At 41.7% G+C, this 15,219-nt stretch overlaps 1 protein-coding gene across 4 annotated transcripts in view; it reads left to right on the forward strand.

Moving 5' to 3' along the window:
• CNTNAP2 (contactin associated protein 2) overlaps nucleotides 1-15,219 on the forward strand; it is a 1,223,788-nt gene that overhangs the window by 1,112,333 nt on the left and 96,236 nt on the right. For all 4 annotated transcript variants that reach the window (XM_049816392.1, XM_049816394.1, XM_049816395.1 and 1 more), the window contains exons 17-18: nucleotides 11,918-12,136; nucleotides 14,675-14,911. In XM_049816392.1, the coding sequence (XP_049672349.1) occupies nucleotides 11,918-12,136; nucleotides 14,675-14,911 (456 nt within the window). The remainder of the gene's footprint in view (nucleotides 1-11,917; nucleotides 12,137-14,674; nucleotides 14,912-15,219) is intronic.

Genomic DNA, 15,219 nt, shown 5'->3' on the forward strand with positions numbered 1-15,219 from the left:
TCTGCAGGATACTTTGAAAATTACAAAATGAAAACATTATATAAAAACACACTGAAAAGGTCATAAGAAGCTTCAGACATTCTGAAGACTTCTGTATTCCTGATAAATGTGAAGAGGAATTTAGTAAGTCCTATTCACCATAAGTCCTATTCCGGATAAATTAGTTTCATTAATCGTTGCAATAAAACCACCCTTGGATTTCTATTTGTATATTTTCTAAATATTATGGTATCAGTTTTTTCCAAACCTCTAAAGGTTAAAGTCATTCAGTTATACATATTTTCATTCCTTTACCTTACATTGAGAAGTTAATTTCTCTTCTCCTTTCTATACATGTTTCTATTCTTCCTACAACTGAAGGTAAAATTTCTTTAAAAATATTTTCTCCAAGCAACAAGAATTTCACTCAGCAGAAATCAGTAATACTGTTACAGAATGTCTGAAATCACTCATATTTAAAAACTAACTTTACAGTTATATCATCGAAATGTTAATACTAATAGCAGTCACTGTACTTCCTTTTTCACAAGGAAGTAATATTTTATAAATAGATATGGTAATCTCTCTTCCTACATATCTCAAGTGCCTGAACGTCAAGGGGGGAACAAAGTGCCTCCCATTGTAACCTAACTCAGGTTCAAGATCACGTGAGGAGCCTAAACATACCTAAGTCCATGGGACCTGACAAGATGCATCCCAGGGTCTTGAGAGAATTGGCTGATGTAGTTGCCAAGCCACTCTCCATCATATTTGAAATGTCCTGACACTCAGGTGAAGTCTCCAGTGACTGGAAAAAGGGAGAAACATCACACCCATTTTTAAAAAGGGTAGAAAGGAGGACCCTGGGAACTACTGACCCATCAGCCTCCTCTGTGCCTGGTAAGATCATAGAACAGATCCTCCTGGAAGCTATGTCAAGGTATATGCATGACAGGGAGGTGATTAGAGACAGCCAACATGGCTTCGCCAATGGAAAATTGTGCCTGACTAATCTAGCGGCCTACAATGGAGTGTCTGCATCAGTGGACAAGGGAAGAGCTCCTGGTGTCATCTGGATTTCTGTAAGGCATTTAATATGGTCCTTCACAACATTCTTGCCACTAAATTGGAGAGATATGGGTTTGATGGATGGACTCATAGATAGATAAGGAACTGGCTGGATGGCCACATCCAAAGAGTTACAGTCAGTGGTTCCATGTCCAAGTGGAAACCACTAATAAGTGGTGTCCCTCAAGGGTCTGTGCTGGGACCATTACTATTTAATATCATAGAATCATAGAATCATTTAGGTTGGCAAATACCTTTAAAATCATCAAGTCCAACCATTAACTAAAAACTGCCAAGTTCACCACTAAACCATGTCCCTAAGTACCACATCTACACATCTTGTAAATACCCCCAGGGATGGTGACTCAACCGCTTCCCTGGGCAGCCTGTTCCAAAGCTTGACAACCCTTTTGGTAAAGAAACTTTTCCTAATATCCAATCTAGACCTCTCCTGGCACAGCTTGAGGCCATTTCCTCTTGTCCTTTTGCTTGTTACTTGGGAAAAGAAACTGACCCTCACCTCGCTACAGCCTCCTTTCAGGTAGTTGTAGAGAGCGATAATGTCTCCCCTCAGCCTCCTTTTCTCCAAGCTAAACAGCCCCAGTTCCCTCAGCCGCTCCTCATGAGACTTCTGCTCCAGGTCCTTCACCAGCTTTGTTGCCCTTCTCTGGACACGCTCCAGCACCTCAATGTCTTTTTTTTAGCGAGGGGCCCAAAACTGAACACAGTATTCGAGGTGCAGCCTCACCAGTGCTGAGCACAGTGGGATGATCTCTTCCCTAGTCCTGCTGGCCACGCTATTTCTGATACAACCCAAGATACTATTGGCCTTCTTGGTCACCTGGGCATGCTGCTGTCTCATTATCAGCTGGCTATTGACCAATACCCCCAGGTCATTTTCCGCCAGGCAGCTCTTCAGCCACATCTTCATCAGTGACATATACAGCGGGATTGAGTGCACCCTCAGCAAGTTTGTAGATGACACCAAGCTGAGTGGTGCAGCTGATAGCTTGAGGGAAGGGATGCCATTCAGAGGGACCTGAACAGGCTGGAGGAGTGGGCCAATGGGAACCTCATGAAGTTCAACAAGGCCAGGTGCAACATCCTGCACCTGGGTGGGGCAGTCCCCGGTATCACTACAAACTGGGTGATGAATTGAGACCAGCCCTGCAGTGGAGGACTTGGGGGTACTGGTGGACAAAAAATAAGAGATGAGCTGGCGATGTGCACTTGTGGCCCAGAAAACCAATCGTATCCTAGGCTGCATAAGAAGTGTGGCCAGCAGGTCAAGGGAGATGATTGTCCCCCTCTACTCACCCTGGTGAGACTCCACTTGGAGTACTGCATCAAGCTGTGGGGTCCTCAGCACAAGACAGTCATTGACCTGTTAGAGTGGGTCTATAGGAGGGCCACAGATGTGATCACAGGGCTGGAACATCTTTTTTATGAAGAAAGGTTTGTTGCGTTAAAAGGTAAAGAAGTTTGGCAGAAAAAAAACTCCCTTGTGTTCCAGCTTATCCTCAGATATCAGAGGGGCTGGGGGTGGCTAGGCTTAGATTCTGAGTGATGCCCAATTCAGAACTCTAAGTCCCATCGCACTCAATATATATTGAACTACCATGATTACCAATGCACAAATAGCATAATATACTTTCAATCTAGTTGTGTTCAACAAACTGTTATGGCCAGACTTAAGAAGTTTGGTCACGTTCAACAAATTATCATGGCTAGATTTTAATGAACTGTACAGTTTATTAATGCAACAGAAGTACAGATTCTTTTGGATTGCCGGCGATAAATACAGTGTCTGCAAAGCACATGCAAGTACCAAGAATACAGTTGACTACAAGCACGCTAAATTATGGAAGAACTCTATAGAGATTTCTAAGTTTCCCGAGGAAGCACTTGGTATAACCAAGGGTTTGAATCTCACCCAATAGGTGTCCCTATGGGGGGGAAGAGAGGTTCAGCCCATCCACTGATCCCAGGAGTCAGCAATGTCCTCCCAACTTGTCTATGATGGCATCTTCCCTAGCATTCCTCCTCTCTTAAGCCCTTTTATACTATTTTCCTATTTTTACGTGGAACTTGAGTGACTCTAGTCATACATACCTTTATTATAATTGGTATAAAATCTCCCCACTTTACTTTTAAAGATATATGCTAGAGAAAATTCAGAGCGTATGCTCAGTGAGGGGTGGTCACACCTTGGAGGCAGGTAGCCTTTGGGATGGAGTTGTGTTTTGGTATTATAATGAGATTATAATGAGCAAAGTTTACCCAGAGAACATGATTTAGCATGTCACTACTCCAGGACTGGGCACTTGTGATATAAATCAGAAGTAAGACAATAGCGTTGACAGAACCCCATTGTTTCACCTCCTTGCTTCAGTGGATTCAATGCAGGGACCTTCCATTCTTGTTCCAATAGTTCCCGTTGCCCATCCTTGTGGTGATATCACAGAGCCTGGCTGCAGTGTCCTCACTCTGCTCCACGCTCCATGCTCTTTCTCAGAGTCAGCATACCAAGCTCCCCAGTGTTGCTAACATCTAAGGTTGCAGGTTATGTTGCTTAGGGAAATCTTATGGAACAGATTTCTTTATATATCCACTGCATTCCACTCTGGAGGTTTACCTTCCCTTAAGAGGGGGACATATCAATAAGTCACCTCCAGCAATTTTTCCACAAGGCTGAGCGAGCTGGGATTGTTCAGCTTAGAGAAGAGAAGACTCCAGGGAGACCTTATTGATGCCTTTCAATATATGAGTGGCTTATAAAAAAAGGTGGAGAAAGACTTTTTATGAACACTTGTAATGACAGGACAAGAGGCAATGTTTTGAAACTGAAAGAGGGTAGATTTAGGTTGGTTATAAGGAAGAAATTAGTTACAAAGATGGTGGTAAGACACTGGACCAGGTTGCCCAGACAAGTTGTTGATGCCCCATCATTGCAAGTGTTCAAGGTCAGGTAGGATGGGGCTTTGAGCAACTTAATCTAGTGAAAGATATCCCTGCCCATGGCAGGGGATTTGGACTAGATTATCTTTAAAAGTCCCTTCCAACCCAAGCCATGCTATGGTTCTGTGATTGTCCGATGGATTGTTTACTCCATACAGAATATCAGCTTGTTCTGAAGGTTCAGAAAGACACTGAGTCTCACTTACTATATCTTGTGAATAGATTTATACCATAAGAAGTGGGTGTTAAATGATGTTAAGTCAAAGTGATAGCTTTACTCACCCTTTTTTCCTTCTTGACACTTACATAAATGACTGCATAAGATCAAAGATAGTGTAAAGTTGCATGATTTTTTTGTTTGTTTAACCTGTTAACCTACAGGCACATATAGAGTGTGCCTAGTCTGGACAATGAACCCCCATGTTAGATACCTGAGCTAATTCTAAGAAAGATAGTGTGTGCACATAAATCAGCAGTCAGCTATGCTGGGTTTGATCCTAGGTGCAGTATAGCCTCTCATTAGAACTAATTACTCTTGGCACAGCATCATGCTGATGCAGCTGTGCAGCTTCCAGAGCTAGTTCATTTGGCACTTAGCTCAGGGATCACTGCAGTCTTGGGCATAGAAGTGCAGTGTCATTTGGTCAAATGAGTGAAGCTTTTGCTCATTAGTTTAAATGGCCATTTCATTTGGGAATTAGATAAATGATTAAATCTTCCAGATGCTTAGTCCAATTACTGTAAATATGATCATGATTTTTGACAACTACCTGATTATTAACAGACAGCCAAGCTACACAGTAATTCCTGCATTGCAGTCAAGCAACTTGGATCAACAATGTCTCTCTGAGATGTTGGTTTGGTGGCTTTAATTTTCAGTTGTGTCCCTTAAGAAGTGGCCTTCTCAAAGCAGGTTGTGTGTTCCTATATGGCTAGCATCTGTAGCCCTTTCCACATTTTTCAGCAGCCAGGAAGAACCCATCAATGCTGTTTCAATGTCAGCATTGGCATGGCCATGTCTCACCCCTGTGCAAATGAGGACAGCAGGGCAGGTAATTTAGAGATGACTTTGTAAAACTATCTTAACACTCAGCTACGTATAAGAAGGAAAGGTGGAGAAGGTAGTTGCTTTCAAATCCTGGAAAGTCCTCTTTCCTAGACAGAGCCTACTAAAGTCAATGGGAAGGATTCCAGTGACTACAGATATGAGACTTGATCTTGACCCTGATGATGGATTCCATATAAAGGTACATAAACCACTGGCTCTAGATATGTTTAGCATCTCTGTCTGTTGATTCAATTTTCATTCATTTTCAGTCTTTTCACTGAATTCTGCCTACTGGTTTAGTCAGTGAGCCCTTCGTCAGAGGTGTATTTACAAACTGTCCAAGAAGTTTGGCAGGTGTTGCCCTTACAGAGAGAGAAAATTTTCAAGCTATTGTTTTCACAGAAGAAGCAAGCAAAGTAGAGAGGGGAAATACTTGTCTGGCAGGCTTTAGTCTACAGTTTACAGCTTATTGTTGTATCCTGTTTTACAGCCAAGCAAGTGAGCTCCAATTCTAGCTGTAACAAGGCATTTATGTTCTAAAAAATGGGATTTCAAAAGGATCCTAAAGAAGTTAGGTACTATTCCCTTTGGTGTAAGTCAACTAAAACATCATAAATCCCACTGAAGGGTATAAAAATATATCAGAGGAGGTATCGTTGTTTAAGCCCAACCAGCAACAAAGCACCATGAAGCTGCTTGCTCACTCCTCCCGCCTCCACCCTGGTGGGATGAGGAGGAGAAAATGTAAAGAAATGCTCATGGGTCGAGGCAAAGACAGGGAGGGATCAATCATCACGTATGGTCACAGGCAAAAAACAGTCTCAACTTGGGGAAAAAACAAAGTCAATTTAATTTACTACAAATCAAATCAAAACAAGGATACTAAGAAGCAAAACAAAACCTTAGAGCAACTTCCCCCCAGCCCTGTCTTCTTCCTGGGCTCAACACCATTCCCAATTTTCTCTACCTCCTCCTCCCCGGCAGCAGCACAGGGGGATGGGGAATGGGGATTGGGGTCAGTTCATCCCACATTGTCTCTGCCGCTCCTTCCTCCTCAGGGGCAGGACTCCTCACACTCTTCCCCTGCTCCAGCGTGGGGTCCCTCCCACGGGAGACAGTCCTCCATGAACTGCTCCAGTGTGGGTCCTTTCTGCCGGCTGCAGTCCTTCAGGCACAGACTGCTCCAGTGTGGACTTTCCCATGGAGTCTCGGCCATCTTGGGGGGCATCCCCCTGCTCCAGTGTGGCATCCTCCATGGGCTGCAGGTGGGCATCTGCTCCCCCACTCCCCTCCATGGGCTGCAGGGGCACAGCCTGCCGTCTCACCATGGGCTGCAGGGGCATCAACCTCCTCCGGCGCACCTCCTCCCCCTCCTTCTTCACTGACCTCGGTATCTGCATAGATGCTTCTCTCACATTTCACTCCCCTCTTCGATGCAGGTTTCCTTTCTTAAATATGTTCTCCCAGAAGCGCTACCACCATTACTGATGGCCTTGGCCTTGGCCAGAGATGGGTCCAACTTGGAGCCAGGGAAGCTTCTGGCAGCTTCTCACAGGAGCCACCCCTGTAGCTCCCTTCCCCACTACCAAAACCCCACCACACAAACCCAAAACAGGAATTAAGAGAAACAAAGTACAAGGGAGGAGATGAAAGTATGTGTTTCAGAGAAAGGATAGTGGGAGAGAAGGAAAGAAATAGAGAGACAGGCATACAAAACTGACTGTGAGGAGGGTTGTAATGCCTCCTCCTTTTTCTTCACAGCTGATGTGTCTTGAGAACCTCCACCTACTGCTTAGCATCTTGCGAGCACCCACGTGTCTGTCAGTGTCTCTTTGCTGGCAGGCTCATTATAACTAGAGATCCTAGCCTGCAAATTATCAACAAGGATCCAACTAGGAAAACAGGAAAAACAAGACCTGAAACACAAGGAGTTCTAGAAAAATGGGAGACCTAGCTTTCATAGATCTTGAATGCCAGAGAAGTCTGTCAGCTCATTTAGCCTGACCTTCTGCATAGCAAAGGACATAGAAGAGCATACTACTTCCCGTGAGTTTGAGCCTCAGAACTTGTGTTTAACTAAAGCATATCTACCAGGAAGCCTTGAAAGCAAGGACCCAAGGAACGCAGAACCCCACAGACCATGCAGTCACAGAATTATAGAATACCAGGTTTGAAAGGACCTCAAGGATCATCTGGTCCAATCTTTCTTGGCAAAAGCAGTCTAGGCAAGATGGCCCAGCACCCTGTCCAACAAAGTCTTAAAAGTGTCCAGTGTTAGGAAATCCACCACTTCCCTGAGGAGATTATTCCAAGGGCTGATTGTTCTCATTGTGAAAAATTTTCCTCTCTGTCCAATCAGAATCTCCCCAGGAGTAACTTGTACCTATTACCCCTTGTCTTTTCCATGTGACTCCTTGTAAAAAGGCAGTCTCCATCTTCTTTGTAGTTACCCTTTAAATACTGAAACATGGTGATAAGGTCTCCCTTAAGCCTTCTTTTCTCAAGGCTGAACAAACCCAGTTCTCTTAGCCTTTCCTCATATGGCAGGCTTCCCAATCCTTTGATCATCTTTGTGGCCCTTCTCTGGAAACTCTCCAGCCTGACCACATCTCTTTTGTATAGCGGGGACCAAAACTGAACACAGTATTCCAGCTGTGGCCTGGCAAGCACTGGGATGACGACCTCTTTATCTCCGCTGGTGATGTCCTTCTTGATACAACCCAGCATCCTGTTGGCTTTCTTTGCCACAGCAGCACACTGTTCACTCATATTGAACTTGTTGTCCACCAGGATCCCCAGGTCCCTTTCCACAGAGCTGCTCCCCAGCCGGGTAGATCCCAGCCTGTGCTGGAGTCCTGGGTTACGTTTTCCTGGGTACAAGACCTTACATTTGTCTTCGTTGAACTTCATAAAGTTCTTGGTAGCCCACTCTTCCAGCCTATCCATGTCTTCCTGCAGGGTGGCTGAGTTGTGTACCCTTCTTTTTATGGGCAAATACCTCATAGATTTAAGATGAGGAAATGGTGGGAACTGAATAGAGCTAAAAAACAAGAACACAGAACAAAGAGTGAGAAGGGCATTTTGTTTGCCAAAGTTGCACTTCTATGTTCTGAACAGATGGCTGACAATGATCTGAGACCTTAGAAAATTGAATTGATGAAAGAAATGTGTTCAGATTTAATTATATGTAATTGCACAAGGCACAGAAAGGGTAAACTAAGCCACAAGCATCAGTTTATTGAATGAATAGATGTGGCAGGAGCACATAAAAAATTCACTCGTGCTCAATTTTATGAAGTTTCCATCACAAAACCTTGTACTGGCTGAATAAACTGAAACCCACTTTTATTTATTTTTTTTATTCCATAATTAAGCAATTTCAGACATTTATTCAATGTCTGATCCTCATTCTCCTTTCTTAGAACAACTGGTTTGAGTTTTATGGTGTTTGGTAGAATAGAAAATAAAATGATCATTAGGAAAACTCACTCATGAGCTACAGTGACTGACCAGTAGAAATCTCTGGTACCTGTGCATGGTGCTACATGTTTCTGAAAAAATCCTGATCTGGTTCAGTTGGTTACTGTGAATAAATAGTCACATGTGCACATGTATGTTAGATATTTTTTAATTGTCCCCTTTTAAAGTTTAACAGAATAATACCACTGTCGTGTCACATCATGCAAGGGTCGTATGTGTGGATGTAGAGAGATTGAAAAGTAAACCATACTTAGGAAAAAAAAACCTAAATAATTGCTGCTTCTCTACATAACTAGTTACGCTGAACTTCTGAGCAAATTTGATGTTGTGATGGGTCTGGCTGAGATGGAGTTAACTTTCTCCACAGCAGCCCATACGGTGCTGTGTTTTGCATTTGTGACTAAACTGATGTTGATAACACACCAGTGTTTTGGCTATTGCTGAGCAGTGCTTGCATGACATCAAAGCTTTCTCTGTTTCCCACTTCTCTCCCAGTCAGTAGCCTGAGGGTAGCAAAGAAGTTGGAAAGGGACACAGGCAGGACAGTTGACCATTGCCAAAGGGATACTCCATACCATACAACACTAAGCTCAGCAGTAAAGCTAGGTTAGAGGAAAAAGGAGGGGGAGCAGCATGGTGTGCTCAAAGCCCTGTCCAACCTGACCTTGAACACTTCATTCTCCCAGTCCCTGCCTTGAGATTCAGGGACTCAAGATGTGGGAAAAGCAATTGCCAGTGAAAATTGAGACAAAAAAGTTGTTGAGTACCTCAGCCTTCTCCGTGTCAGTTGTCACCAGATCCTCTGTTTCATTTATTAGAGGGTTACAATTTCTTTTGTCTTCCTTTTCTGACTAACGTGCCTGTTATCAGATGTTCATCCATTTCTGTTAATGTACAAATGCCAGTCATTTTACCTAGAGATGCTCTTGGTTGGAAAATATACTTAATCTGTAGACTCAAAAATTCATTCCAATGGAAACTGAGAATGAAGAGTCAGAACCAGCAACGTAACTCGCATGTGAGACATGCTGTCATGCAGCCTCTGCCCACCTGCAAAGATTTTTCATTGACATAGTTCAAGTTTTTTCAGTCCATCAGTCTAGCAAATAAGTTTCCTCCCCTTTGGTTTATGGCAGTCATGTTTTTAGGTTGCTTGGGGGTGGATCAGTACAGTCCATAGATTCTGTACTGCCTTCTCTAACTTTCAGCATGTCAGCAGGTACAGGCAGAGAAAACAGCCTTATATGAGAAGATTTTTATGGAATGCTTTTCCTTCCTTGGCTATAAGATTAAATATAAAAATATAATATGAATTTATATAAATGATACTCTTATGTCAGAGTGAGCAATTTTCTCCAATAAGTACTAATTTCATTATAAATCTGTCAGGCTGTGATACAGATTTCAGTTTAAAGCCGTGCATAAAGCTAGACTATGCTGGCACAGAACTTCTACTTGAAATATCTCTATTTGCCAATTCTCTACACTTTCTCTTTTAAAGGAAGAATAATATTCCTTAAACAAATTAGAGATGCTTCCATCCAGAAGACCAAGAGCTTGCAAACAAAGAAGCATTCTTGCAGAGGTTTTCAAAATCCTGGATGGAGTTGTACTGAAGGTACCCACGAGCACTATCAACGGTGCCATCAGTTGCCTCAGAATAAGATGAAAAGTCTGCTAAGGGGTTCTCATTTTACAGCCTTGTAGACAGACAGCTTTTGAGAAGCAATTCAAGCCTAACGGTGAAGAGATCTGAGGCAGTTCTTCAAAGCAAAAAGTAAAGAAGAATTACACACATACACTCTTGAAAATAGACTTCAACACAACATACAGCTTAAGTACTGGAGAGATTTTACTCTAATTCCTAATTTGCCTGAGTTTATTGACAGAACTGCTGAAGTTATAAGACATAATAACATTCAAATGAAACATCTTTATTTCTTTAATGGCAAGCTTTGGCTCATACAGATTTTCTGTCTTGTAAAGTGCAAAAGGCCAAACAGACTAAATTCATGGTTTATGAAAGTCAGTTCATTCCAGAAATGAAATTATTTTATTGAGCAGAGAACAGGGACTACAACAGCAATAAAATATGCTTTTAATTTTTTCTTTTAGAAAGAGCCAATTTTGCAGAAAAAATCAAAGGTGTCAATTGTATAATAAATATGGTTTGAAAGAACATTCTCAGTGCATTTAATTCAGTCTGATATAAGTTTGTGAAAATTTATTAGGCCATGTACAAAAATATTTCCCGCTATTTATCAGTATTGTTAGTGATAATGATCATAGAGTGGTGCTTCTACCGCAATTTAATAGCCTTGCTGAGTAAGATTTTTATAAGACTGTTCTATTAATTCAACCAAAAAAGAAACCACAGCTGTACTGGAACACTGAGACCATAACTGGGCACCTGAGATTTTTCAGAAGAATTAAAAGGGCACTGTGGCTGTATTATTTTATATGTAAGAAAAACAAATTAAATGGGACTCTTGGTTGTCTTTACTTCTGTCTGGTATCCTCCTTTGTGAATGCTATCATTGATAATCTGTTTTCTGGTAACGCTTTCATCTGATATTTTGCCACCATAATATAATTTACAGCCCCAAGTTTTATAATCAAAATATCAGTAGGAGAGTGAAAATTATATTTCTTCATTACAAAATCATCTGTATATTATTAATCACACTCACACTCCCTGTTAAAAATAAGTATCAATTATATAGTTTGCCAAGGCTGACCTGGAGGAATGTCTGGTAGAGCTTAATGGACATTTGTAAAATTTCTAAACGTGGTTTGAATCATCCACTATCAATACAGCACTGCAGTGCTTGCTAAGAATCCATTTCTTTTTCAGCCATAAAAATCTCATATAGGTCATAACTACTGCATTATTAGTTCATTGTAAATATCAATTGCCCCTCAAAAAAAAAAAAAAGTAAACTTCTTCTGCACCACTTTTTTATCAAAATGCATTATTTCCCTAAAAAAACTATGGAAACTGGAAAGCTGCAGAAATCAAAAGTTAATGTGATTATTTCAGGGTCTGTTGATGTTTTCTTCTAAAAGCTGGTGAACAGGGTTTTTTCAATAATATTGAAATTATTAGTGGAAATAAAAAGTCCTCTTCAAGGATATAATTTATTCTGGTTAAATTTTACAAACCAAACTGATTTGATTTCCATCACATGCTGTAGAAATTTTTCACAATGGCTTCGTTGGAAATACTCTAACTCCCACTCAGGTTAGAAGGAACTGAACGTGCTTACAAATTCTGAAAGGTGGCTGAGCAGTGCATATTTCTAGCAAATATGACTCCTCTCTGTTTAGGAAGTATAAGTGAACTTTTACAACATAAGATGGGTTCCCTTTTGCTTGATGTTTCAGCTGCTACGGAGGTTTCATTTTCATTTGATGTTGGAAATGGACCTGTAGAAATCGTCGTTAGATCTCCCAACCAGCTCAATGATGACCAGTGGCATAGGGTCAATGCTGAGAGGAATGTCAAACAGGCCAGCCTGCAGGTAGACCAGTTACCCCTGGAGGTCCGGAAAGCACCAACAGAAGGACACACGCGACTGGAGTTGTACAGCCAGCTCTATGTTGGTAAGATGCAGAGCAGGTAACCGGGCTTTGCTCTCACATGCTGAACATTCTTTGTGTTGTGTCTTGCTAGCAGCAGTTAGTTTAATGTGGGAAGTTGCACTCCTAAAGCGCTTGCATGACAGCACGGCAGGGAAGGGGGAGAGAAAAGACAAGCATGTCCATAATTACAGAAATAAGAAGATCAACTAAGAGAAAAATATTCTGTGCTGGCAACTTGTCATTTTTGTCTTTCTCCACCTGTAGCTCCTAGCTTAAAGTGCCTTTAGCAGACAGTAGTGCCAAACTCCTTTTTTGCCAAGTGTCCCTTTCACACACATACACTGACCACAGAAGTGAAAAATTCTGCATAGGTCTTGCCAGGACTGCATGTGCCTGCAGTGCCCGTCCTAGCCTCGGCAGCACTTTCAGCCTCTTTAGGTTTGATCATTGCTTACGCTTTTGCATTCACCATTCTCGCCGCGATATTTTCCCTTTGGCCCCATGGGCTGTTTGCCTATTCAGTGTAAGACAGCATCACACAGCGTTACACAAATGCACTCCCTGGAACCAAGTTAGTCCAGCTGCTTTCTGGAGCTGCTGGTCTCCACTATATTTTGGGCAGGCATTCCAGCAGCACTGGTATTTCTCTGACTGTTAGCCCCAGGGCTGTGAAGTGCAGACATGCCAAGTGCCATTAACTGGAATCAGAACTGCATAAAATGTTGAGCAAAGAAGTACTTTCCTACCTCTCTAGATATCTGTTAACAGGAGAAGAGGGAAGGGGAAAGGAAAAAAGATATTATCTCTTCTTTTTTTCCCATGTTAGTCAGGGTTCAACAGCAGAAATGAATTAAAATTATGTTGAAAGCCTTTACTGCCTTAATAAACAGTACAGTGTCACTGCAAACTGTGTATAATGTGTCACCAGATGTGCAGTCATTATTTACAAGCTCAGATTCTCCTTTACTGCTGACTCTGATCCCAAAAAAAGGCAGTTTCAAAATAAGCTGAAAGGTGAAGTTTGTTTAAAAGAGGAAGCCTTAACCTTTTAAAAGAAATACCAAGTCTTTTACTGAACACAGGAAGAGTTGGATTTTTTTCCAGCCTGAGTTCTTGGGGAATTGTTAATAATGATGATTTTTACTGGTAGTTTTGAATTAACTGTAACACCAGCAATGTTTTGAAATACTTAGTACCTTTATTACCAAAAACTGAATGTCCAGATCTGCACAAGACTTTCTTTCTTTCTGAATCATCATATCCATTTCATATAACTTGGTGATTGGAGCACACACTTTGAAGAATACTTACCCAGAGTCAGAGAATCAATTTGAGTTGGAGTGTCCCAAAAAACACCCTGAATATTGGAGCCTGGAAAGTAATACTGAACAAGAATTGTTTCAGTGCCTTCTGTTCCACTTTCTATAGAATAAATATCTATTCCTTGGGCCAGTGAGAGAGCCTGAGGGACGGTGACTTCATGTCCTAGGGACTGGAACAGTCACCAGGAGGGAAAGGAAGGGAATTAAATGTATTAGGGGTTTTTTCATCACTGTAGTGTATATGAGTTTGCATAGAACGGAACCACACCAGTATGCCCTCTGCCCTGTGCACTTGGCAGAGCCCGAGCATTGCCTCCTCTTACTCCAAATCATCCAGTTACCAGCAGCTGATTTGAAGCAGCCCTCTCTTTGGTTTGTATTTAGTTCTCGTTCCCACTCAGGTAAATATCAGCCTCTGTGCTCTGTGGTGATGAGCACTCAGATCTCCTCAGGGACTCTTCAACACCTGCGGCACTGGAGTAATCAAAGAGATGAGAGGATGAGGAGAAAGGATGACAGCCACTCATTGTTATTTGCTTGCACTTTTTAGGGTTTTTTTGTTTCTAATCCAGCCCCAGATAAGACTTTCCTAGCTGAAATAATGTTTTTCAGCAAGTGTTTACCGGGGGGAGAAAGGAACCATTCTTATTGACTGCTAAGAAAAGCCATCTCAATCCAGATTTTCAAATGTAGCTCTTCAGTGTTAGATCCTTCACCCTATACTCAGGCAACTAAACAATATACCCTACTTTGCTTGGAAATTAACATCTACATTTCCTGTTGCAACTGCAAGTGGGGTTTTAAATCTTTTCCTTCTTTCCCCATCGTGGCTTTGAAAAATGTAACACTGTGTAACATATTGTGGCGTTATTGTTAGCATCCATCATCACTAATCATATGGAGAGTAAGGCTATACCTTAGCAACTGAGACAAGACCATTTATTCCACTGTTATCTCTAAAAATCTTGAAGTTGAAATAAAACGGAAGTCTTACACTGGAGGGCTAGAATCTCTCGTGTCTAATCAGTTTAAAGCAGACACACCTACTATTTATGCTTACTTAAGGTAAGGTATCAAAAGGTTAGATTTCATTGTCATTAGCACAAGGCAATTCCTTGCCTTTACAAAGAAGTTACTTATTTTCAGCTGTTGTCACAAGCTTAAGAGGATATTTCATGTAAAGCAACAATGATAAAATCTGTTCAGTGTTGTCTCACAGTTTTACATTCCCTCTCAGGTGCTGCAGGAGGCCAGCGAGGCTTCCTAGGTTGCATTCGTTCATTAAGGATGAACGGGGTGACGCTGGACCTGGAAGAGAGAGCGAAAGTCACACCAGGTGTGAAGCCTGGCTGCTCTGGCCATTGCACAAGCTATGGGATGTACTGCGCAAACGGCGGTAAATGTGTCGAGAAATACAATGGCTACTCCTGTGACTGCTCCAAAACGGCCTATGATGGACCATTTTGCATTAAAGGTAAATGCTTTAGTGCAGGAGGCAGAGTATGGGACAACTATCTGCCTGAGAAAAAACACAACACAATCAATGCTTCAGCTTTTATTAATTAAACAAATAAATCCTGTTTAATACTACTTACAAACAAGTCAAATTATACACCCAGGATTTAGACGTGATGACTTAAAACCACATCTCTCATTAGTACTAGTATATTTTATCTATTTAAATCAAATAACACAACAACAAAATGCATCAGGAATGCCTGTAGTCATAGCAGGTCTGGCAGACTGTACTCTGTAGTCTTGAGCTGTCGAACAATAAATTCC

The sequence above is a fragment of the Accipiter gentilis genome, chromosome 14 (genome assembly GCF_929443795.1).
Source record: "Accipiter gentilis chromosome 14, bAccGen1.1, whole genome shotgun sequence".
NCBI classification, from domain to species: domain Eukaryota; kingdom Metazoa; phylum Chordata; class Aves; order Accipitriformes; family Accipitridae; genus Astur; species Astur gentilis.